Source organism: Ranitomeya imitator, chromosome 4 (assembly GCF_032444005.1).
Source record: "Ranitomeya imitator isolate aRanImi1 chromosome 4, aRanImi1.pri, whole genome shotgun sequence".
Classification (NCBI taxonomy): domain Eukaryota; kingdom Metazoa; phylum Chordata; class Amphibia; order Anura; family Dendrobatidae; genus Ranitomeya; species Ranitomeya imitator.
In genome coordinates, this window is record NC_091285.1 from 24,182,761 (window position 1) to 24,209,480 (window position 26,720).

Below are 26,720 nucleotides of genomic sequence, written 5' to 3' on the forward strand. Positions count from 1 at the left end.
AGCTTTGTTCAGAAAGGGTCTCTCTGAGGCTCTTAAGAATGTCATGGTGGGATTTCCTATGCCTGCTGGTTTGAATGAGTCTTTGTCTTTGGCCATTCAGATCGGTCGACGCTTGCGCGAGCGTAAATCTGTGCACCATTTGGCGGTATTGCCTGAGGTTAAACCTGAGCCTATGCAGTGCGATAGGACTATGACTAGAGTTGAACGGCAGGAATACAGACGTCTGAATGGTCTGTGTTTCTACTGTGGTGATTCCACTCATGCTATTTCTGATTGTCCTAAGCGCACTAAGCGGTCCGCTAGGTCTGCCGTCATTGGTACTGTACAGTCCAAATTCCTTCTGTCCATTACCTTGATATGCTCTTTGTCGTCGTTTTCTGTCATGGCGTTTGTGGATTCGGGCGCTGCCCTGAATCTGATGGATTTGGATTATGCTAAACGTTGTGGGTTTTTCTTGGAGCCTTTGCGGTGTCCTATTCCATTGAGAGGAATTGATGCTACACCTTTGACCAAGAATAAACCTCAGTACTGGGCCCAGCTGACCATGTGCATGGCTCCTGCACATCAGGAACTTATTCGCTTTCTGGTGTTGCATAATCTGCATGATGTGGTCGTGTTGGGGTTGCCATGGCTACAAAGCCATAATCCAGTATTGGATTGGAATTCCATGTCGGTATCCAGCTGGGGTTGTCAGGGGGTACATGGTGATGTTCCATTTTTGTCGATTTCGTCATCCACCCCTTCTGAGGTCCCAGAGTTCTTGTCTGATTATCAGGATGTATTTGAAGAGCCCAAGTCCGATGCCCTACCTCCGCATAGGGATTGTGATTGTGCTATCAATTTGATTCCTGGTAGTAAATCAAATTGACCCAGTATCAGCACGGGTTTACTAGGGACCGTTCATGTCAGACTAATTTGATCAGTTTCTATGAAGAGGTAAGTTCCGGATTGGACCAAGGGAACCCAGTGGATGTAGTGTATATGGACTTTTCAAAAGCTTTTGATACGGTGCCACACAAAAGGTTGATACATAAAATGAGAATAATGGGGATAGGGGAAAATATGTGCAAGTGGGTTGAGAGCTGGCTCAGGGATAGGAAACAAAGGGTGGTTATTAATGGAGCACACTCGGACTGGGTAGCGGTTAGCAGTGGGGTACCACAGGGGTCAGTATTGGGCCCTCTTCTTTTTAACATATTTATTAATGACCTTGTAGGGGGCATTCAGAGTAGAATTTCAATATTTGCAGATGACACTAAACTCTGCAGGGTAATCAATACAGAGGAGGACAATTTTATATTACAGGATGATTTATGTAAACTAGAAGCTTGGGCTGATAAATGGCAAATGAGCTTTAATGGGGATAAATGTAAGGTCATGCACTTGGGTAGAAGTAATAAGATGTATAATTATGTGCTTAATTCTAAAACTCTGGGCAAAACCGTCAATGAAAAAGACCTGGGTGTATGGGTGGATGACAAACTTAAATTCAGTGGCCAGTGTCAGGCAGCTGCTACAAAGGCAAATAAAATAATGGGATGCATTAAAAGAGGCATAGATGCTCATGAGGAGAATATAATTTTACCTCTATACAAGTCACTAGTTCGACCACACTTAGAATACTGTGCACAGTTCTGGTCTCCGGTGTATAAGAAAGACATAGCTGAACTGGAGCGGGTGCAGAGAAGAGCGACCAAGGTTATTAGAGGACTGGGGGGTCTGCAATACCAAGATAGGTTATTACACTTGGGGCTATTTAGTTTGGAAAAACGAAGACTAAGGGGTGATCTCATTTTAATGTATAAATATATGAGGGGACAGTACAAAGACCTTTCTGATGATCTTTTTAATCATAGACCTGAAACAGGGACAAGGGGGCATCCTCTGCGGTTGGAGGAAAAAAGGTTTAAGCATAATAACAGACACGGATTCTTTACTGTAAGAGCAGTGAGACTATGGAACTCTCTGCCGTGTGATGTTGTAATGAGTGATTCATTACTTAAATTTAAGAGGGGACTGGATACCTTTCTGGAAAAGTATAATGTTACAGGGTATATATACTAGATTCCTTGATAGGGCGTTGATCCAGGGAACTAGTCTGATTGCCGTATGTGGAGTCGGGAAGGAATTTTTTTCCCCAATGTGGAGCTTACTCTTTGCACATGGGGTTTTTTTGCCTTCCTCTGGATCAACATGTTAGGGCATGTTAGGTTAGGCTATGGGTTGAACTAGATGGACATATAGTCTTCCTTCAACCTTAATAACTATGTAACTATGTAACTATGTAAATTCCCTAAAGGTCGATTATTTAATTTATCCGTGCCCGAACACGCCGCTATGCGCAGTTATGTGAAGGAATCTCTGGAGAAGGGACATATTCGCCCATCATCATCACCACTGGGAGCAGGGTTCTTCTTTGTAGCCAAGAAGGATGGTTCGCTGAGACCGTGTATTGATTACCGCCTTCTTAATAAGATCACTGTTAAATTTCAGTATCCCTTGCCATTGTTATCTGACTTGTTTGCTCGGATTAAGGAGGCTAGTTGGTTCACTAAGATAGATCTTCGTGGTGCGTATAATCTGGTGAGAATCAGGCAAGGAGATGAATGGAAAACTGCATTCAATACGCCCGAGGGTCATTTTGAGTATCTAGTGATGCCGTTCGGACTTGCCAATGCTCCATCTGTGTTTCAGTCTTTTATGCATGACATCTTCCGTGAGTATCTGGATAAATTCCTGATTGTTTACTTGGATGACATTTTGATCTTCTCAGATGATTGGGAGTCTCATGTGAAGCAGGTCAGAATGGTTTTTCAGGTCCTGCGTGCTAATTCTTTGTTTGTGAAGGGATCAAAGTGTCTCTTCGGTGTGCAGAAAGTTTCATTTTTGGGGTTCATCTTTACCCCTTCTACTATCGAGATGGATCCAGTTAAGGTCCAAGCCATCCAGGATTGGATTCAGCCGACATCTCTGAAAAGTCTGCAAAAGTTCCTGGGCTTTGCTAATTTTTATCGTCGCTTCATCTGTAATTTTTCTAGCATTGCCAAACCATTGACCGATTTGACCAAGAAAGGTGCTGATTTGGTTAATTGGTCTTCTGCTGCTGTGGAAGCTTTTCAGGAGTTGAAGCGTCGTTTTTGTTCTGCCCCTGTGTTGTGTCAGCCAGATGTTTCTCTTCCGTTCCAGGTCGAGGTTGATGCTTCTGAGATTGGAGCAGGGGCGGTTTTGTCACAGAGAGGTTCTGATTGCTCAGTGATGAAACCATGTGCTTTCTTTTCCAGGAAGTTTTCGCCCGCTGAGCGTAATTATGATGTGGGCAATCGAGAGTTGCTGGCCATGAAGTGGGCATTCGAGGAGTGGCGTCATTGGCTTGAAGGAGCTAAGCATCGCGTGGTGGTATTGACTGATCATAAGAACTTGACTTATCTCGAGTCTGCCAAGCGCTTGAATCCTAGACAGGCCCGTTGGTCGTTATTTTTTGCCTGCTTCGACTTTGTGATTTCGTACCTTCCGGGCTCTAAAAATGTGAAGGCGGATGCTCTGTCTAGGAGTTTTGTGCCCGACTCTCCGGGTTTATCTGAGCCAGCGGGTATCCTCAAGGAAGGAGTCATTGTGTCTGCCATCTCCCCTGATTTGCGGCGGGTGCTGCAAAAATTTCAGGCGAATAAACCTGATCGTTGTCCAGCGGAGAAACTGTTCGTCCCTGATAGGTGGACTAATAAACTTATCTCTGAACTTCATTGTTCGGTGTTGGCTGGTCATCCTGGAATCTTTGGTACCAGAGAGTTAGTGGCTAGATCCTTCTGGTGGCCATCTCTGTCACGGGATGTACGTACTTTTGTGCAGTCCTGTGGGATTTGTGCTAGGGCTAAGCCCTGCTGTTCTCGTGCCAGTGGGTTGCTTTTGCCCTTGCCGGTCCCAAAGAGGCCTTGGACACATATTTCGATGGATTTCATTTCTGACCTTCCCGTTTCTCAAAAGATGTCAGTCATTTGGGTGGTCTGTGATCGCTTTTCTAAAATGGTCCATCTGGTGCCCTTGGCTAAATTGCCTTCCTCCTCTGATTTGGTACCTTTGTTCTTTCAGCATGTGGTTCGGTTGCATGGCATTCCTGAGAATATTGTTTCTGACAGAGGTTCCCAGTTTGCTTCAAGGTTTTGGCGAGCCTTTTGTGGTAGGATGGGCATTGACCTATCCTTTTCCTCGGCTTTCCATCCTCAGACTAATGGTCAGACCGAACGAACCAATCAGACCTTGGAAACATATCTGAGATGTTTTTGTTTCTGCAGACCAGGATGATTGGGTGTCCTTTTTGCCGTTGGCTGAGTTCGCCCTTAATAATCGGGCCAGCTCGGCTACCTTGGTTTCTCCATTTTTTTTGCAATTCTGGGTTCCATCCTCGTTTCTCTTCAGGACAGGTTGAGTCTTCGGACTGTCCTGGTGTGGATTCTGTGGTGGATAGGTTGCAGCAGATCTGGACTCAGGTAGTGGACAATTTGACCTTGTCCCAGGAGAAAGCTCAACTTTTCGCTAATCGCAGACGCCGTGTGGGTCCCCGACTTCGTGTTGGGGATCTGGTTTGGTTATCTTCTCGTCATATTCCTATGAAGGTTTCCTCTCCTAAATTTAAACCTCGTTTTATTGGTCCGTATAGGATTTCTGAGGTTCTCAATCCTGTGTCTTTTCGTTTGACCCTCCCAGACTCCTTTTCCATACATAATGTATTCCATAGGTCGTTGTTGCGGAGATACGTGGCACCTATGGTTCCATCTGTTGAGCCTCCTGCCCCGGTTTTGGTGGAGGGGGAATTGGAGTATATTGTGGAGAAAATTTTGGATTCTCGTGTTTCTAGACGGAAACTCCAGTATCTGGTTAAATGGAAGGGTTATGCTCAGGAAGATAATTCCTGGGTTTTTGCCTCTGATGTTCATGCTTCCGATCTTGTTCGTGCCTTTCATGCGGCTCATCCTGGTCGGCCTGGGGGCTCTGGTGAGGGTTCGGTGACCCCTCCTCAAGGGGGGGGGTACTGTTGTGAATTCTGTGGCTGAATTCACTCCTGTGGTCACAAGTGGTACTGCAGCTTCTGAGCTTCCTCCCTCAGGTGTTCTGGTGAGCTCGTTAACTGCTTCATTACTTAACTCCGCCTGATGCTGCTATCCTTGCTCCTTGTCAATGTTTCAGTGTTGGATCTCAGCTTCTCCTGATTGTTCCTGTGACCTGCTGCTCTGTATAGCTAAGGCTACGTTCACATTAGCGTTGCGCCGCTGTTGCGTCGGCGACGCGCCCCTATGTTTAACATAGGGGATGCGTGCGTTTTTTGGGTGGCGTTTTTCGCCACGTGCGTCGTTTCCGACGCTAGCGTCGGACGCAAGAAAACGCAACAAGTTGCATTTTCTGTGCGTCCGATTTTCGTCAAAAACGACGCACGCGTCGCAAAACGCGCGCGTTTTTGCGCGCGTTTTTTCATGCGTCGCGCGTTGCGTCGCCGACGCAGGGCGGCGCAACGCTAGTGTGAACGTAGCCTAAGTGCTTTTTGCTATTTTGTTGTTTTTTTTCTGTCCAGCTTGTCTTTTGTTTTGCTGGAAGCTCTGAGACGCAAAGGGTGTACCGCCGTGCCGTTAGTTCGGCACGGTGGGTCTTTTTTGCCCCCTTTGCGTGGTTTTTGCTTTAGGGTTTTTTGTAGACTGCAAAGTTCGCCTTACTGTCCTCGCTCTGTCCTAGAATATCGGGCCCCACTTTGCTGAATCTATTTCATCCCTACGTTTTGTCTTTTCATCTTACTCACAGTCATTATATGTGGGGGGCTGCCTTTTCCTTTGGGGAATTTCTCTGGGGCAAGTCAGGCCTATTTTTCTATCTTCAGGCTAGCTAGTTTCTTAGGCTGTGCCGAGTTGCCTAGGTAGTTGTTAGGCGCAATCCACAGCCGCTTTTAGTTGTGTTTAGGATAGGATCAGGGTGCAGTCTACAGAGTTTCCACGTCTCAGAGCTCGTTCTTGTGTTTTTGGGTATTTGTCAGATCACTGTGTGCGCTCTGATCGCTAAGCACACTGTGTCTCTGGATTGCTTTCATAACACCTGTCATTAGCAAACATAACAGACATTATACACAGGAGCTCTGAATATAGTGTCAGTGTACAGGTAATACAGTGATCACTGGTGACATTTTACACAGGAGCGCTGTATATAGTGTAAGGAAATAACACAGTTATCATCTAGAGCACCGCTTGCAGAGCACATTACTTAATTTTTTGTCAACTTCTACATTACACCAGTTGAAGAAAAAAAGGTGACACAGTGTCACTCTGCACAGTAACATGACCCTCCCATTGAAAACAGTATCCTCAAAAAATAAAATACATGACTGCAGTAATAATATCCCTTAATTAGCCCCTATGGTATTAATCTCCCCCATCATGTCCCCCTTGTGTCTCATTCCTGGCTCCATCCATATGTTTTCCCATCCTGCCCTCATGAGTATCCATTGTCCCCATGTGATGTCCAATCCTGCCCCATATGATCTCCTGACCCTGCTCCATCTGTCTCCATCCTGCCCCATGATCCTGCCCCATCTGTTCCATAATCCTACCCCATCTGTCTCCATCCTGCACGTTTCTGCATCCTGCACCATATCTCCATCCTGCCCCATGATACTGCACCATGTGTCTCCATCCCTCCCTGTCTCCATCCTGCCCCATGATCCTGCACCATGTGTCTCCATGCAGCCTGCCTCCATCCTGCCCCATGATACTGCACCATGTGCCTCCATCCAGCCCCATCTGTCTCCATCCCTCCCTGTCTCCATCCTGCCCCATGATCCTGCACCATGTGTCTCCATGCAGCCTGCCTCCATCCTGCCCCATGATACTGCACCATGTGCCTCCATCCAGCCCCATCTGTCTCCATCCTGTCCCATCTGTCTCCATCCTGCCCCATGATCCTGCACCATCTGTCTCTATCCTGCCCCATGTCTCCATCCTGTGCCATGTTTCTCCATCGTGCCCCATCTGTCTTCATCCTGCCCCATTTGTGGGCAGCACGGTGGCGCAGTGGTTAGCACTGCAGCCTTGCAGCGCTGGGGTCCTGGGTTCTAATCCCACCCAGGACAACATCTGCAAAGAGTTTGCGTGGGTTTCCTCCGGGCACTCCGGTTTCCTCCCACATTCCAAAGACATACTGATAGGGATTCTAGATTGTGAGCCCCATCGGGGACAGTGATGATAATGTGTGCAAAACTGTAAAGCGCTGCGGAATATGTTAGCGCTATATAAAAAAAATAAAGAAGAAGAAAGATTTGTCTCCATCCTGCTCCATGTCTGCTTCCTGCACCATGTGTCTCCATCCTGCATCATGGGGCTCGGTGAGCAGAAGAAAGGGGGCCCGATGCGGGCCTCTCTGCTCAGTGGGCCCCATATGCCAGTTAGGGGAGTAATGCCTTGATGGCGGCCCCGGTGATAATTCTCTCAAGCGAGAGAATTGCCTCAATTACGGTATGTTGCTGACACTCGGCTCAAACTCTCATCCGAGTGTCATCTTAGTGTGATCTGATTCTCTTGGGAGAAAGAATCGGATCACATTAATTAGACCGAGAACTTAACTTCTCCATTGTCTGAGGCTGTGGATGACAGACTGCACTCAGATGACAGCTGAGTGCAGTCCGATATTTCACACGCAACCATAGACCATAAACCATAGTGGTGCATGTGATCCGAATTTTGGAGTCACTCAAAGTCACAGCATACTGCAGAGTAGTCGGTCTGTGGGAAAAAAAAAATCACAGCTGCCCCATAGTATAACATTGGGCCGAGTGCTATCTGATAAACGAACACATAGCAATACATAGTAATACCCTGATGGCGGCCCCGTGTGTCTCAGTGGAGAGATGAGCGTGAATTTGCCTCTGTCTGGTGACTTCTATGGGAGCCTGGCAAGTGTTATCATCTGTATCCAGAGGCCTCATAGAAGTCACCAGAGAGAATTACATGTGTGACCCCCTCAGCCCTGACGGAGACAACGCCATAATGTGTAAGATGAGAATATCTCTATAATGGCCACTGAACAGTTTTCTGATAAATAATCCGTTGCGGTTCTGTACATGTTACTTTCCATTGAAGTCAGTGGGAGACAAACGCCATGAAGAGAGCATGTGGGGATTTATAGAGAGAAACGTTGGGTATAAAGAGTTGTCCACTACTTTTATAATGATCACACATCCTTAGGACAGGTCACCATTATAATATCAGGGGAGGGTGGAGCACCTGCCATAATATCATTACAATATCATTGTACTATGGCCTCCATAGTGGGCAATGGCCAATAAGAGATGATCCGAATAGAGAGAACTGTAAAGTCGGGAGACGCGACCTGTTCCCGGCCTACTTAATAACGAAAACCTTTAGGAATCGCCAGTTTCCGGGAAGTTTCAGGCAAGATCGGGGGTGGATGGGATTTGCTGACTCTTCTATGAGTCCGGATCTTCTTATTCTTCTGTCCCTGGTGAGATGGCTGCCCGTGAGCCCCCTACAGCTGCACCTCCAGCCCCCACTATATCACAAGGAGACACGTGACAGAGTAGTAATATTACAGGAGGAGAGGACAGTTTATTATACCGAGCGGTTACATTAGATATAATACAGTGCAAGGATTACAAGAAAAACACAATCTCCAAAATGATAGAAAGCCAGAAATATCACAGAAGTGACCAACACGGGACATAACGACAACCCCTGTCCTGCGAGATAGAAAGGTGGAATAAGGTTGTCACACAGATTATTGTATGAGGAGCAGTTATACATTCTCCTGTTACACTTTATCTATCAATTCCTCACTATGTGTAATATGTATAGGCCGCGTCTCTGCCCCTCCGTCCTATTGTAAGGCCCAGATTGTGACTGAGGCTCATAGGAAACTGCCAGTGACTGAATACAGCGATCCTGAGATTATACAGTATATAGTACAAGCGAGGAAACAACTGCAACACTGAAAAAGAAGCATAAACTAAACAAAAGATATAAAAACATATGAACAAAATAAAAACATTTAAAATATTGTATCTTCCCAGTTACCAACAATGACAATTCAAAAATTATTTCGCATTCCCGCGTCCAGAAAAGTCCAACGTGTTGAAAATCTAAAATTATTTCCCCCGTACGGTGAACATCATGAAGCAAAAAAGGAAAGAAATCAAAACTCCAGAATTTGGATTTTTTTTTTTTTTCATCAGAATTCCCTAAAAAAAGTCAATCAAAAGCGATCAAAATATTGTATAGACCCAAAAATGGCAGCTATAAAACTACAGCTCATCATGTAGAAAATAAGCCCTGAAAAATAAGGCAGATCTCTAAAAAAAAGGGACAGAGACCAATTTGTTTTCAGGCCACGTTCACACGTTGAGTTTTTTTTACCTCAGAATTTGTGACCAAAACCAGGAGAGGAAAAGTATAATAGAAACCGGTCACCACTTCTGTATTATCACCCACTCCTTGTTTTGGCTACAAATACTGAGGTAAAATACTGACCAAATACTGATAGTGTGAACGTGGCCTAAGGGGAAGTTCACACCAGAGTATAAAACATTGTCAGTTTCATCCACAAATTTAAAACGATTATTTTCTCACTTATCTGTGTACAATTTATTTTTTACAGCAGCAGCTATTAACCATTTAATTTCCTGTTACAGACTTGTAATGTATAAGTAAAGATCGGACACTATACTGTGACGTGATTTTTTTTCTAGCACACCCATAGACATGATTGGGGGAGTCTCTGCGCCATGGAATAACATTGGTCCTAGTGTGGCCGGATGAAAGGTCGTGTGCAGGAGTCCTGAGGGTCGTTCTCCAGACGGTCTTTTTGGTATGACTGATATTAGTGAAAAAAAACAGATGGTGCCAGGAACAATGTCGGCAGGTAAAAAAAAAAAAAAAAAAAATCACAGAATGCGCGAGTTTCTTATGTAAACCGAATTACACATCTATTCAAGTCTACAGGTGCGGAAAAAAATAATAAAAATAAAATGTGATGTCATACAGCGCCACAATATAGGATCTAATTTGTACAGATACATTGTAATTCTGTAACACAGGAAACTATAAATGGTTAATAGCTGCTGTAAAAAAAAAAACGAATTGTACACGGAGGACAAGTGAGAATACGGTCGTCCCACTTTTCTGGATGAAACTCTGAATGATTTTTATACGGTTTTGTGAACCTCCCCTAAAACTAATAACAGTAATGATCCTGGGGGGTCGTCCATAATGGGGTCTACAGATCACATGACCTGTTATATTAACTAAAGATGAATGAAACTTGGCACTCAATTTTTGAGAAGAAAAGCTTCTTAGTTTATTGATGCATCCAGACAAACAAAACCGCTAAACGTTTTCGGTCCACACCGGACCTTCGTCAGAGCGTTTCTTAGACATTGACTGGATGAGGAAGCTAATAAGCCTGAATGAGCGTCAGCCAGAGCACGGGATATAGGAGCTGCAGTCTGCTGCAGGATCACAAAGGAAGGTGAAGCGCCAGAGGAGAGGCACAAAGCCTGGAGGGAGTAACGGCGCTGGATCCTGAGCGCTAGTAGTGCAGAGCAGAGAGCGACGCTTTGTGATCCTGCAGCAGACTGCAGCTCCTATATCCCGTGCTCTGGCTGACGCTCATTCAGGCTCATTCAGGCTTATTAGCTTCCTCATCCAGTCAATGTCTAAGAAACGCTCTGACGAAGGTCCGGTGTGGACCGAAAACGTTTAGCAGTTTTGTTTGTCTGGATGCATCAAAAATTGAGTGCCAAGTTTCATTCATCTTTAATATACGGGGTGGACACCCTACTTGAGCACCGCCAACCCTCATATCTACTGAGTGCCGTGTTTCCTTACCGTATCCTGTTATATTAACTGTTCAGCCAATCAGATTCCCCTCCCTGTGATGTCACAGGTCTCGGGACAAATTTCTTACAACAATTATTATTGTTCAGCTGCAAATTCTAATCCAGTGATGACCAAAATATGATGGGACACCTACATATAACGCAGCATGAAGAGGCTCGGAGAAGTTGGCAGTGAAGGTGTGTAAGTGTCTGATGGGGTCACACAGCTCATAAAAGGACAACTGCCCGGCCTCATAATCCAGACATATCCTGAACCTATCACTGGAGATCTCGTCAGGTAACCGGATCACTTTACTGTCATGTCGCACTGAATACTGATTATTATTAGATCTCCCAAAACTCCAGGACTTGTGATTATGTCCAATCATTAACAGACGCCCCCTCCTGTCTATACTGGGATAACACATCCCGACCCTCCAATCCCCTGATCTCCTGGTCTCCACATCCCAGTAATGTCGTCCTGAGGTAAATCCTCTCCTGCTCATCACCTGATTATTCTGGAATCTCTTTGCTGTTTCTGGACGTTCCTGCTCCTCTTGTGTCCAGGTTGCAGTTTTCAGGTCGTTTGATATAAGGACATTATCACCAGCTGTGGTTACATCCAGTAATAAGTCTGCAGGACCCTCCACATAGATCCCGCTCCTTATACCTGATATTACGTCACGTAATGTGTGTGAGATCTCAGCCACATCCAGGTCATCTCCATCATAGGGCTGTTTATCATGTCCTCCTGTGTCCTCATCACCTCCCTCCTCCTCAGGATCACACAAGTCACCGGTGTCTGGTTCCTGTAAGACAGTCAGTGGATCCGTCATGTTACACAGCTCCTCAATGTGTCTCATCTTCCTGGACAGCTCGTCCTTCTTTATTTCCAGCTGATGGGTCTGAGCAGACAGTGACAGTGACTCTTCCTTCTCCTGCCTGGAGATCTCACTCAGGACCTTCTTCTCCAGGTCGTCCACCCGTCTCCTGATGTCTGTACACAGGGCAGTGACTCTCTCGGCTTCTCCAGCTGCTTTTTCTTGAGCTTTTCTCCTCCGCTCCTCCAGACTCCGGACTCTTTCCTCAGTCTTCTTTCTCTTTGTGATCAGTTCCTGCAGAACATTTCTCAGTTTCTCCTTCTTCTTCTTTGAGGCCTCATCCAGCATCTCCACCCGATGTCCCCGATGTTCTCCGGCCAAACTGTAGGACGCACAGATACAAGCAGCGTCCTCAGTGCAGTAATATTCCAGGATCTTCTTATGGACAGAACATTTCCTTTTCTGCAGAGAAGTGCTGGGATCAGATAAGACGTGTTCTGGTGATTTGCTGTGAGATCTCAGGTGTTTATCACACAGAGAAGCCTCACAGTGTAGACAGGATCTAACAGCAGGTACCGGAGAGTCCACACAGTAAGTGCAGCAGATCCCGGTAACCTCTTGTTCTTGGTGAGTAATCATGAAACGTTCTGCGACATTATGGAGATTTATGTTCCTCATCAGTGCCGGCCGCACCCGAAATCTTTTTCTGCATTCAGGACAGGAATAAACTCCAGACCCGTCCTGTGTATCCAGCACACGACCAATACAGACCCGGCAGAAGTTGTGTCCACATCTCAGCATTACAGGGTCCTTAAATGTAGATAAACAGATGGAGCAGAGCAGCTCGTCTCTCAGATCAGCAGACGCCATGGTAGCGTCTAGATTGGAGTTGATTTCTTGAGGGGGAGGAGTGATTCCTTGAAATCCTAATGTCACCTGAAGGTGCTCGGCCACCTCCTTTAGTCCAATGAAGAGTCCATAGCAGGAAGCTGCTGGTGGAGAAGAGAAGCAGGAAATGAGGAGCTGCACTGTGGAGCCTTGTGAGGAGGATTGAGTCTAGACTGTATGGGCTCCTTCCAGGTCCTGACTTCAGGACCCCACAAATCTGTATTAACCCCCCCCCTCCCCCCGGGAGCTCAACCAGACCCCACAAGCGTGCATTAACCCCCCGGGAGCTAAACCAGACCCCAGAAACGTGCATTAACCCCCTGGGAACTAAACCAGACCCCACAAGTCTACATTAACCCCCAGGGAGCTCAACTAGACCCCACAAGCGTGCAGTAACCCCTCCTGGGAGTTCATCCAGACCCCACAAGCGTGCAATAACCCCCCGGGAGCTAAACCAGACCCCACAAGCGTGCATTAACCCCCGGGAGCTAAACTAGACCACGTAAGCGACGAGGCTGAAGTTGGTTTCTTATTCGTTCAGTTTCTTATTCGAAGCTGAAGTTGGTTTCTTATTCGGCAATTTTTTATTTTCTGTTTTTTATAGGTTTAACAACAAAAAATAATCACACACTGCAGACATATAGAACAGGGCGCCCCACATCAAAACCAGTTATCTCCAGCCTTGCCCAAATGGGTTCTGGGCACCAGAACCAGCATTAAAATGGGCAAACGGCCCATTTTCACAGATTTGAATAACTAACTGATGTTTTTAAGGGGTTAAATGCCTTTGGACCACTGATACCACAATGCATACATACAGAACATGAAGCCTCACATCAAAAACAAGTCCCTCCAGCCTGGCTCAAATGGGTTCTGGGCACCAGATCTGGCATCAAAGTGGGCAAACGGCCCTTTTTCACAGATTTGAATAACTGATGTTTTTAAGGGGGTTAAATGCCTTTGAGCCACTGATACCACAGTGCATATGTCAGGAAACAGGAAGAAGTCCTGATTACTTCAATTACACATACCGATCTCTGAGCTGCAATTTCCTCTGCCTGCCAGCACAAGGCTGGAATTCTAAGCCACTCTTTCTCCCTCCCCCCGCTATACAGCCATAATGTAAGACGAGCCTGCCAGCTTCATTGAAGAATTTTTAAGGCCCCGTGCTGCTGTCACGATAATGCCAAAAAATGTCATATTGTGAGTGTAGTTTCAGAAGGACATGGCTAACTACACACACACACTCACAGTGCAGCTGCGACCCCTTGCTCTCCTGCCCCCCCCCCTCCCCCCTCAGCTTCACTCCTACCCGAAACAAAGCCTATGATAGAGACTGGGCAACCTGATACTAATGGTGGGCAGGGTATGGCTTTAAACTGCAGGTGACCAATCTGGCAAAGCCACCCGTTGTCCCTCCCCTCTCATTCAGGAATGCCTTTGTCTGAGACCTTGGAATAACCTAAAGAACTATCCGATCAGTGCATATCATTAACCAGCCCTTTAGTGATGTCACAAGCTGAGAAGTATAAGTCACTATACTCTTAGACCAGCCTTCAGTCTTGGCCGGTAAGCGATCTAACACAGCTTGGCAAAGCTGTTCCATGCATCTGGATGTATTTATCCTCCTAAGCCACAGGCCAGCCAAAATGATACCATGACATAACCTGTAAGTTCTCTTTCGAACGTTTATCCTATTTTATTTATTTTGTAATCTGTAGTGTACCGTATTTTCCGGCGTATAAGACAACTTTTTAACCCCTGCAAATCATCTCAAAAGTCAGGGGTCGTCTTATTCCCCGGGTACGGCATGTGCAGGGAGCGGTCCTGTATGGTCCCAGGATCTAAAGGAGAGGAGACTCTCCTTCAGGCCCTGGGATCCATATTCATGTATAAAAAAAAGAATAAAAAAAAAAAAATGGGATATACTTACCCTCCGACGTCCGGCGGCTCTCAGCGGTGCAAGGGCCGGCCTCCGATCCTAAGGATGCATTGAGCGAAGGACCTTCGGTGACCCGATGTTTACCCTGGTTACCGGCATCGTTGGTCGCTGGAGAGCTCTCTGTGTGACAGCTCTCCAGCGACAAAACAGCGATGCTGCAGCGATCCGGATCGTTGTCTGGATCGCTGCAGCGTCATTTAGTGTGAAGGGGCCTTAAGAATTACAGCCTTGTGCTGGCAGGCAGAGGAAATTGCAGCTCAGAGATTGGTATGTGTAATTGAAGTAATCAGGACTTCTTCCTGTTTCCTGACATATGCAATGTGGGATCAGTGGCTCAAAGGCATTTAACCCCTTAAAAACATCAGTTAGTTATTCAAATCTGTGAAAAACACCGGATTACGTACCGGTAATGCTCTTTTATAGAGCCACGACAGCACCCACTGAGAGAGGGGATCCGCCCCTAGGAACAGGAAACCCTACGGAGAGATAAAAGGGGCGGTCCCCCTCACTCCCACAGTTTGGGTTACAGAGATTGCGAGGAACCGCCCACCAGTTTTAGTAGACAATTCTTTATCATCATTTATTATAACTTAACTATGTATAACTACAAGAATCCACCACCTTTAACAGTGCTCATATGTACACTAATATATATAAATGGGAGGGAAGTGAAGGGGTGCTGTCGTGGCTCTATAAAAGAGCATTACCGGTACATAATCCGGTGTTTTCTCTTCGCCACGACAGCACCCACTGAGACTTTCAGAGATAGTTATTTGGGGGGGATTATCGTATTAAGGACCGATCTACCGAAACACAAGTCAGTGGAGGCAGATAGATCTAATCTATAGTGACTATAGAAGGTAGAAGGAGAAGACCAGGTTGCGGCCTTACATATGAGTTCTATAGGAACCTCCGCTCGTTCAGCCCAGTATGATGCTATCGCCCGGGTGGAATGTGCCTTCACAGTCTCAGGTGGATTCTCCCCTTTAGATGAATAGGCCAGGTGTATCGCCTCCCGAATCCATCGGGATAGTGTGCCTTTTGTAACACCAGATCCTTTCCTTTGACCCTGGAAGGAAACAAAGAGCCCTGCTCTTCCTCCAGGCGCTAGTCCTATCCAGATAAGCTATTATAGCCCTTCTAACATCTAAAGTATGGTATTTCTCTTCCTCCTGGTTTGTAGGATTATTATAGAAAGAAGGAAGAAGGATCTCTTGAGATCTATGGAATTTTGTACACATTTTAGGTAGGTAGGAAGGGTCTGTTTTCAGGACAATTCTATCAGGAAATATTGACATAAAGGGAGGATCTACTGATAGCGCCTGTATGTCACCTACTCTTCTTGCCGATACTAGTGCGACAAGAAGAACGGTCTTAAATTAAATATATTTAATGTGAGCTGAGTCTAGAGGCTCAAATGGATGACCTGTTAAGGGTTCCAGGACCAAATTAATATCCCAAGGAGGCATCTGGGGAATCTGAACTGGCTCTGATCTCTGGCAAGCTGAAATAAATCTAGCTATCCATCTATTACCCGCAACATTGTGACTATACAAGGCCCCTAGAGCAGAAACTTGTACCTTCAGAGTATTAACTGAAAGGCCTAGGTCACTTCCTTTTTGAAGAAATTCTAGAATAGTGGAGACGGGAATTTCCCTAGACAATGCTGATGGATAGAGATCTAGAAATTTCCTCCACACTCTCACATATATGTCAGTAGTGGATCTTTTCCTACTTGTCAACAAGGTATTAATTACACTATCGGAGAAGCCTCTTAATTTTAACAGCTGCCTCTCAAATTCCAGGCTGTCAACCTTAGTCCCTTCACATGAGGGTGGTTGAAGGGCCCCTGGGAAAGAAGATCGTGATCCTCCGGGAGGATCCACGGATCCGAGATGGACATGGCTCTGAGCAGGGAAAACCATGGTCTTTTTAGCCAAAACAGGGCAATCAGGATTATATTTGCCCGGTCCTCCCTTATCTTCCTGATTACCGTTGGTAGAAGAATCAGAGGAGGAAAAGCGTATGCTTTCTGGAATGTCCAAGGAGTCTGAAGGGCATCGAGAATATCGGGATTGTCGGCCCGGAACATTGAAGCGAATCTTTTTAGTTGTCGGTTTTGTCTTGTGGCGAAGAGATCTATCTCGGGTATACCCCATTTCATAGTTATCATTTTGAAAATGTGATGATTCAGGACCCATTCCCCTTGGTGGAGGGTATGACGACTGAGGAAGTCTGCTCTTGAGTTGTCCACTCCTCTGACATGCAGCGCTGACAGGGACAGAAGATGTTCTTCGGCTATGGTTAGAATGTCTTCGGTTATAGACATAAGTGTTCCTGATTTTGTTCCTCCTTGATGATTGATATAGGCGACTGATGTCATGTTGTCGGACAGAATTCTGGTATGTGTCCCGTGTAGCTGCGGAAGGAATTCACATAGAGCATGATAGATAGCTTTTAGCTCTCTTATATTAGAAGAGTCGTCTGACTCCGTGACTGACCATAATCCTTGGACTAAATGATCTTTTAAATGTGCGCCCCAGCCAGTCGGACTGGCATCAGTATATATTATATTTGAGGGTTTAACTACCCAGGGGATTCCACTGACCAGGTTTCTTGGTTCTAGCCACCATATCAGAGATTGGATTACTTTATTAGAAAGGGAAATTTTAATATTTAAATGACCATGAGATTTTTCTTCTTCATGTAAAATTGCATACTGCAAATGCCTCGAATGAAATTGGGCCCATGGAACCGCTGGGATACATGACGTGAAGGAGCCAAGAAGGGACATGCCTTCTCTCAAAGAAATTAGGGGTTTATCTATTACCGCCTGAACTTTATTCCTAACCGTTATTTGTTTACTTTCTGGAAGGAAACATTTCTGGTTTGTAGAATCTAATATAATTCCCAGAAAAATTTGCCGAGTTGTTGGGATAAGTCTAGATTTTTCCCAGTTTATTATCCAACCCAATCTTTGCAGAGATGCTATCATATCACACAACCGTTGTTGACATTGCGAAGGAGAATTTCCTACTACTAAGATGTCATCTAAGTAGGGAATTACGAGAGTGTCTTTTAGTCTTAGATATGACATTACCTCCGCCATTAGTTTAGTGAATACTCTTGGGGCTATAGGTAGCCCAAAAGGCATTGCGGTATACTGAAAGTGTCGGACACACCCATTCAATACAATCGCTACACGGAGATATTGTTGATGTTCTGCATAAATAGGTAGATGGTAATACGCATCTTTAAGGTCGAGAACTGTCATAAAGCAATATGGAAGCAGGAGTTTAATGGTGGACCGGATGGATAGACTCCATCTTAAAGGTTTGATTTTCTAGGTAGATGTTTAATTTTTTAAGATTAATAATAGTTCTGAATGTTCCATCTGGCTTAGGGATTAAAAATAACGGGGAATAGAATCCTTTTCCCTCCTGTAGGAATGGAACCTCCACCAAGACTCCCTTAGCTAGGAGATTCATTACCTCCTGCTCCAATGCCTCTTGTTGTAATTGAGACTTTAATGAAGTCAATAGAAATGAGTCCGGAGGGACTCGGGAAAATTTTAATTGTAACCCAGATGTGATAAGGTTATTTGCCCAAATATTTGCTGTTATGGCCCGCCATTGATTAGCGAAGGAGGACAATCTGCCTCCCACAGGTAGATCTGTCCTAACGGGGTTTTTCTTCAAACTTGAAAGGGCGCTTCCCAAAGAACGCACCCCTTTGTTTTGTATCTCTTGTGGCCCAGCGATCCTGGTTCTTAAACTCCTTCCTTTTATTAAATGCGGGTTTTCGGAACGCTCTCCTATAAAATGGAAGGTAATTATTACTATTTGGAAAGCCTTTCTTCCTTTCCCCTGCTTTAGTTAAGATCTCATCCAGTTTGGTACCAAACAGGTACTCACCCTGACATGGGAGGCTGCATAACTTAGACTTGGTCTGAGGGTCACCCTTCCAGCCCTTAAGCCATAGGGCCCTACGTGCTGCATTGGTTAATCCTGCCGACTTGGCTGCCAGGCGTATAGAGTCAGCGGATGAGTCCGCTAGAAAGGCTGTGGCACCTCTAATTAGGGGTATGGAGGACAATAATTTTTCTCGAGAGAGACCTCCTTTCAGCCCTTCCTCCAAGTCACTCAGCCAAACAAGCATGGATCTTGCGGTGCATGTGGCTGAGATTGCCGGTTTAAAAGCCCCTGCCGAAGTCTCCCATGCTCTTTTAAGAAGTGAATCGGCTTTGCGATCTAGAGGATCTTGCAACGAGCCTGAATCCTCTACAGGCAGTAAGGATCTCTTTGATGTAGACGCCACAGCTGCGTCTACTTTTGGGGCTTTTGACCACGTTGCTAATTCTTCATCATTAAAGGGGTAGTGTCTTTTTGAGGATGGTGGTAACCCCCTCTGCCCCTGGCTTTCCCACTCTTTTTTTATCAAACTCTTTACTGCCGTTATTACCGGAAAAGAGGGTCTCTTCTTTTCGGATAGGCCGGCAAACATAATGTCTTGCTGTGTTTTAGGGACTTTAAGATCTTCTATGCCCATGGTATTGCAAACTGATCTCACCAGATTGTCAATGCTGTCTGTGGGGAAGCACGTATCCTGATCCTCATCTGAAGATACCTCCTGCTGCGATCTATCTGAGTTTGCTTCCTCTAACTCAGAGGCCTGATCGGATACAGGTGAAACATATCCTCTTTTCTCCTTAATACGTGGCTCTCTGTCAATGCTTTGTAGGGCTCGTAATTCTTCCCTGATCATGGCCCTTATATCCTCTGATTTGACTGAGGCTTCCTCACGTAACGTTGATTTTATACATGAATCACATAGCCTTTTAGTGTAACTATCTGGAAGGGGCTGGATACATAATGCACACTGCTTGTGTTTCGCTTTTTCTTTCCTTTTTGCCTAATAAAGGGAGAGGGACAACAATCAGACTAGTGGGGTAGATGCACACTCACCCAGAAGCTGACCGATCAGGTACCGGCTGAGGAGGAGACACAGATGCAGGTGGCCTTTTGGACGATCCGCTCTGCCTAGAGCGGCTGCTGCTGCTGGCATGGCTGCGAGGGATGATGGCGGTAACCTCTAGAGAAGGTACCGCAGGCTCCCTTTTAGAATCCATTCTGGACGCCGGGATGCAGCGCCGGCGTCCTTTTCACATGGGGGCCGCCATGTTCTTCCTGTTGAACCCGGAAGTGCTAATCACTTCCGGGTCGCGGCCATATTGTGTACTCCGGCGCTGTTACCCGGCTTCAGCGCCGGCGTCGTCTCACTCCTCCGCACCCTGGAAGCTTACCAGCACTTCCGGGGGCATGCACTGGGCTCCACACCGCACAAGCGTCCGCCGAGGACGGCGCGACGCTACCACCTGGTGCTTGTCCCGCAGACCGCCGGACATCTGCCGCGAACCGACCCCACGACCCGGTCTCGCGACGTCTGCCAGCAGAGGGGGGAAAACTGCATCAGCACCCCCGACGCTGCATCCAGTCCTGGAGCCCTTGCCGTCCTCACAGGTAAACTGCGCAAGCGGCGTCCAGGCTGGGAATCCTCTTCTCCGTGGATCTTCCCGTAGGAACAGGAAACCAAACTGTGGGAGCGAGGGGGACCGCCCCTTTTATCTCTCCGTAGGGTTTCCTGTTCCTAGGGGCGGATCCCCTCTCTCAGTGGGTGCTGTCGTGGCGAAGAGAAAAGGGCTGTTTGCCCACTTTGATGCCAGATCTGGTGCCCAGAACCCATTTGATCCAGGCTGGAGGGACTTGTTTTTGATGTGAGGCTCCATGTTCTGTATGTATGCACTGTGGTATCAGCGGCCCAAAGGCATTTAACCTCTTAAAAACATCAGTTACTTATTCAAATCTGTGAAAATGGGCTGTTTGCCAAATTTGATGCCAGTTCTGGTGCACAGAACCCATTTGGGCCAGGCTGAAGGGACCTGGGTTTGATGCAGGGCATCTCTGTCTGTGCATTTTAAGTGTCAGATCAGTGGTCCAAAGGCATTTAACCCCTTAAAAACATCAGTTACGTATTCAAATCTGTGAAAATAGGCTGTTTGCCCACTTCGATGCCAATTCTGGTGCCCAGAACCCATTTGGGCCAGGCTGGAAATAACAGGTTTTGATTTGGGGTGCCCTGTTCTATATGTCTGCAGTGTGAGATCAGTGGCCCAAAGGCATTTAACCCTTTCTTCAGCGCTCTTTTGTGCCCACTTTGATGCCCATTTTTGTGCCAGTTTTATTGGGGTTTTTTTTTTAGCTTTTTTTAAGCGTATTCACATCAGGGCTCCTCGCTGCATTGTCTTTTATTATTGTGATGATTATTTTTTGTTGTTAAACCAATAAAAAACAGAAAAGAAAAAATGCTGAATAAGAAACTGCCGAATAAGAAACCAACTTCAGCCTCGTACATAAGAGTGCATTAACCCCCAGGAGCTAAACCAGACCCCATAAGCATGCATTAAGCCTCAGGGAGCACATCCAGACCCCATAAGTCTGCATTAACCCCTAGGGGGCTCAATCAAACCCCACAAACGTGCATTAAACCCCCGGGAGCTAAACCAGACCCCACAAGTGTGCATTAACCCCTTCCCCCAATGTCCAACCAGACCCCACAAGCGTGCATTAACCTCGCCCCCTGCTGCTCACCTACACCGGCATCAGACGGCTCAGAGAAATGTATAATGGCAGCCTGGTTGGTAGCGTCTAGATTGGAGTTGATTTCTTGAGGGGGAGGAGTGATTTTTGAAATCCTGACGTCACATGAAGGGGCGGGGCCTCCTTTAGTCCAGTCAGTCACAGTCAGTGACTGAAGAGCCAATAGCAGGAAGCTGCTGGTGGAGAAGAGAAGCGGGAAATGAGGAACTGCAGTATGGAGGTGAGGAGAGGACCGGGGGGCTGCACTGTGGATGTGAGGTGAGGTGAGGAGAGGACCGGGGGGCTGCACTATGGAGCAGTGTGAGGAGAGGACCGGGGGCTGCATTATGGAGCAGTGTGAGGAGAGGACCGGGGGCTGCACTATGGAGCAGTGTGAGGAGAGGACCGGGGGGCTGCACTATGGAGCAGTGTGAGGAGAGGACCGAGGGGCTGCACTATGGAGCAGTGTGAGGAGAGGACCGAGGGGCTGCACTATGGAGCAGTGTGAGGAGAGGACCGAGGGGCTGCACTATGGAGCAGTGTGATGAGAGGACCGGGGGGCTGCAGTGTGGAGCCGTGTGAGGAGAGGACCGGGGGGCTGCACTGTGGATGTGAGGAGAGGACCGAGGGGCTGCAGCATGGAGCCGTGTGGAGAGGACTGAGAGGCCGAACTATGGAGCAGTGTGAGGAGATAACCAGGGGGGCTGCACTATGGAGCCGTGTGAGGAGAGGACCGAGGGGCTGCACTATGGAGCAGTGTGAGGATAGGACCGGGGGGCTGCATTATGGAGCAGTGTGAGGATAGGACTGGGGGGCTGCATTATGGAGCAGTGTGAGGAGAGGACTGGGGGGCTGCATTATGGAGCAGTGTGAGGAGAGGACCGAGGGGCTGCACTATGGAGCAGTGTGAGGAGAGGACCGTGGGGCTGCATTATGGAGCCGTGTGAGGAGAGGACCGTGGGGCTGCATTATGGAGCCGTGTGAGGAGAGGACCGAGGGGCTTAACCATGGAGCCGTGTGAGGAGAGGACCGAGGGGCTGCACTATGGAGCAGTGTGAGGAGAGGACCGAGGGGCTGCATTATGGAGCAGTGTGAGGAGAGGACAGAGGGGCTGCACTATGGAGCAGTGTGAGGAGAGGACCGAGGGGCTGCATTATTGAGCAGTGTGAGGAGAGGACAGAGGGGCTGCACCATGGAGCCGTGTGAGGAGAGGACCGAGGGGCTGCACCATGGAGCCGTGTGAGGAGAGGACCGAGGGGCTGCACTATGGAGCCGTGTGAGGAGATAACCAGGGGGGCTGCTCCATGGAGCTGTGTGAGGAGAGGACCGAGGGGCTGCACCATGGAGCCGTGTGAGGAGAGGACCGAGGGGCTGCACTATGGAGCCGTGTGAGGAGATAACCAGGGGGGCTGCTCCATGGAGCTGTGTGAGGAGAGGACCGAGGGGCCGCACTATGGAACCGTTTGAGGGGAGGTCTGAGGGGCTGCACCATGGACACTTGTACAAGGGGATGAGGACACAGGAATCGGTGTGAGTGCTCTGAGATTGTAATATGGTGTGAGGGGTGACATGAGGTATGTAGAGGGGCATTCAGGTGGCTGGTGTGAGAGGGCATGGGGTATGTAGAGGGGCATCCAGGGGGCTGGTGTGAGGGGAGTATGTAGAGGGGCATCCAGGGGACTAGTGTGAGAGGGTATGTAGGGGGGCATCCAGGGGGCTTGTGTAAGGGGGCATGGGGCATCCAGGGGGCTGTGTGGCTGCTGTGAGGGGGCATGGGGTATGTAGAGGGGCATCCAGGGGGCTGATGTTAGGGGGCATGAGATATGTAGAGGGGCATCCAAAGGGCTGGTGTGAGGGGGGCATGGGGTATGTAGAAGGGCATCCAGAGGGCTAGTGTGAGGGGGCATGGGGTATGTAGAAGGGCATCCAGAGGGCTAGTGTGAGGGGGCATGGGGTATGTAGATGGGCATCTAGGGGGCTGGGGTGAGGGGGTTTGGGATATGTAGAGTGGCATTCATGGGGCTGGTGTGAGGGGATATGTAGAGGGGCATTCATGGGGCTGGTGTGAGGGGGTGTGTAGAGGGGCATCCAGGGGGCTGTGTGGCTGGTGTGAGGAGGCGAGGGGCATCCAGGGGGCTACATTATGCCCCTCTAAATACCCCCTCACACCAGCCCCCTGGATACTCCACTACATACCCCATGCCTCCTCACACAGCCCCCTGGATGTTCCTCTGCATACCCATTGGCCCCTTACACCAGCCACACAGCCTCCTGGATGCCCCTCTACATACCCCATTCCCCCTCACACCAGATGGAGATTTCTATCTCTTCTAGCCCAGGGCTCCCTCCCTCCTTTCAGCTGGCCAGTGAATCTGTTCAACTTACGTCCAAGGTCCTTTGTAAGCGATCAATGGGTGGAGCTGTAGTGGTTCCAGTAGGGTTCTCCACTTTGCCGAGGCCTGCTCCCCCATAGTCACGCCACTTTGCAGTCTTGCCGTGTTCCCTCTTATTGCAGGTTTTTTTCCTTTTCTGCCTGTCGGCCAATCAGTTAACTTTTTTTAATCTCAGCAAAGTTTAAACCAATTCCCCATGTGCAGCACCTTCATTATGCAAGTCCCCAAAGAACCCCGCTCCCCCTCCTCTGCCCAGGATTTGAGCACACCATCTCTTCCTGAAAGGGTCTCTGCTCTGTTGCATTTCGTCTCAGATCTTGCCACGGTGTCCCAATCTTTGCTGTTTGTGATACATCGATTGGAGGTGCAGGAGGCAGGTTTCACTGGTCAACGGAGGGTGGGGACAAAGCTGAAGCCCTGGAACTGCGGGGTGAGGGGTTGCGGTGTGCGGTGGAGGCTGCCATTTTCCATATGCCTGCCTTCATTCCCAAGCTGCAACTTGACCTCTAGCGTCCAGATTTCCAGAAAACTGGAGGCAGATCGAGATCCGATGCTATTATCTGGGAGACAATTATCTGGACACTAGAGGCGGAATTGCAGCCTGGCAATGCAGGCATGCAAAAGGAAAATGCCACTGCGACCTTTCTCTCTTACCCTCCCCCCCCCCCCTGCCCCGCCGGTCCAGGGCCTCCGCTTTGCCCCCACCCTCCGTGGATCTGTGAAACTTGCCCCCTGCGTAACTGCTCCACCACGACAACCCCCCTCAGTAAGTTGTTTTTTTTTTTTTTTTAAAGCTTCTGATTATTAGATGCACCCTGTTTTCACCTTAATTTGGGGGGAAAAAGTGTGTCTTGGGGTATGTCAACACGTAGATTTTCCTGTGGAATTTTCTGTGCAGATTCTGCATCTCTTGGCTGAAAACCCAGCTAATAATCCGTGCGGATTTGATGCGTTTTTGATGCAGATTTTCATGCGTTTTTTTTTTTTTTTCATGTGGATTTGTGTGCGTTTTTGTAAGCTAAATAAAGATCTATTTAACAAAAAAAGAATTGTGATGTAATTTCTTATTCATCCTCTTCCTTTACTTACTCCATTGAAGAATAATTTTTACGCACACAAATAGATAATAGAATCTATAGATATATCTATATAGATAATACCAAGCTCGACGTTTAGTAATAAACATAATAAAATGGTACATAGTTAAATAAAGACACACAAAATCTGCATTCGGCTGGGGTCACACTTGTGAGAAAGTCGCACGAGTCTCGCACCTCAATATCTGGCACTAGGGACCGGAGCCTGTAGCTGCATAGAAATACATGCAGCCGCACACTCTAGTCCCAAGTTCCGACGTCAGTGCCGGGTATTGAGGTGCGAGACTCAAGTGAGTGTCTCGCAAGTGTGACCCTGGCCTTAAACGCAATATCTGTTTTAAAAAAATGGTGTGTGCTCCTGCACAATTTTCTGCGCCAGAGAGGGAAAGCCTGTGACTGGGAGCCGATTGTTTATAGCCTGGGAAGGGGTTAATACCCATGGGTCTTCCCAGGCAATGAATCTCAGCCCGCAGCTGTATATTTAGCCTTTACTGGTTATTAAAATAGGGGGACACCCCCCCAAAAAAACCTGGTGTCCCCCTTTAATAGCCAGGAAAGGCTATGCAGACAGCTGCAGGCTGATATTCATAGCCTAGCAAGGGGCCATGGATATTGTCTCCCCCTGCCCTTGGCTACAAACACCAATTCTGGCACTTAGCCTCTCTTCCCACTGCCCTGTAGCGGTGGCATATGGGGTGATAGGGGTTGATGCCACCTTTGAATTTTAAGGTGACCTCAAGCCTGCTTAGTAATGGAGAGGCGTCAATAGTTGAGAAAGGGTTAAATAAACACCCAGAATAAAGTATTTTAAATACAACACCGTTTTGCCATCTTTATTCTGCCGATCCATGCGATGTCCTCGATCTCTTAAAAAAGAAAAAAACAATAAACCAACACAAATATTCCCTGGTCCGACACAGTCCATTTAATAACGACTGTTCAACAACGATCTCCCCTACAGAGCAGTCACACCAGGAGATGTGACTGCTCTATAGGCCTCCAGTGACACACTGACAGGAGACAATGGCTCCTGCAGTGTTATCACTGAGGGTTCAATGGGCTCTCACTTTACGGCACTACTGCTTGAGAATTTTCCCATGCAGTGGTGCCGCAAATGACAGTATGAACTCTGCACTCGCAGTAGCGGAGTGATACAGTGTGGAGGTTACCTCCTGTCACTGTATCACCGGAGCCCCTGGAGAGCGGTCGCATCTGCCGATGTGACAGCTCTCCACGGGAGATCGTCGTGGGACACTTGTTAAATGGATTACATCAGATCAGGAAGTATACTGTTGGTTAAGTATTTTTTATTTTATTTTACAGGTGATAGAGGGCTTCGGGGACTAGGTGATTGCTGAGTATGTACTGTATGTTGTATGTCTGTTTACGTGTTTTTTTTAATACACTTGAACACTGTAGCCAGATGATGGGACTACTACTGTCCCATTGTCACTGTAGCAGGCATAGCTGGATGGGACTAGTATTCCCATCGCACGATGCCTGCCTACACACAGCTCCGCACACAGTCTCTGCCCACACACAGCCCCGCAGAGACAATATAGATATACACATGCATGCAAATCTTCTCCGCCCACAAACTCTTCCTCCTACCGATCTGCAGCGTTTCTTACAGGCACACCGCAGCAAATCCGCAGGTCTTTCTTAAACCTGCGGTTTTGCTGCAGATTTGCCTGACAATGTACGTCAATGGGTGCAGAAACACTTCAGAACTGCAAAAAGAATTAACATGCATAAAAAACGCTGCAAATCTGAGTTTTTTTTTCCGCAGCATGTGCACAACAATTTTCACTTTCCCATTGACTAATATTGCTTGTGCACTACACTGCGGATTTGATTCAATTCCGCTCGTCCAAAAACACTGCGGATCCGCATCAAAATCCATAACGTGTGTACATAGCCTTACAATCCCCCAAAAAACTGTAAATTTTCAGCAGCCCTGGTGTTCTGAACGCTCCACGAGGTGTGTTTGTTTCCCTTCTGATACACTCCATCAGTGCCGATAGGATCCAAAAAGCAATCATTCTCCAGTTACTCTTCTGATTCTCCCTGGACGTCAACATTC

At 47.4% G+C, this 26,720-nt stretch overlaps 1 protein-coding gene across 1 annotated transcript; it reads right to left on the reverse strand.

Moving 5' to 3' along the window:
- Window positions 1–10,824: 10,824 nt before the first annotated feature.
- Window positions 10,825–21,222, reverse strand: LOC138675289 (E3 ubiquitin-protein ligase TRIM39-like). The gene is made up of 2 exons (XM_069763379.1): window positions 21,160–21,222; window positions 10,825–12,671 (listed from the first exon to the last, which is right to left on the reverse strand). Exon 2 carries the CDS (start codon window positions 12,550–12,552, stop codon window positions 10,966–10,968), a length of 1,587 nt encoding a protein of 528 aa, XP_069619480.1. The 5' UTR covers window positions 12,553–12,671; window positions 21,160–21,222; the 3' UTR covers window positions 10,825–10,965.
- Between the last annotated feature and the right edge of the window lie 5,498 nt (window positions 21,223–26,720).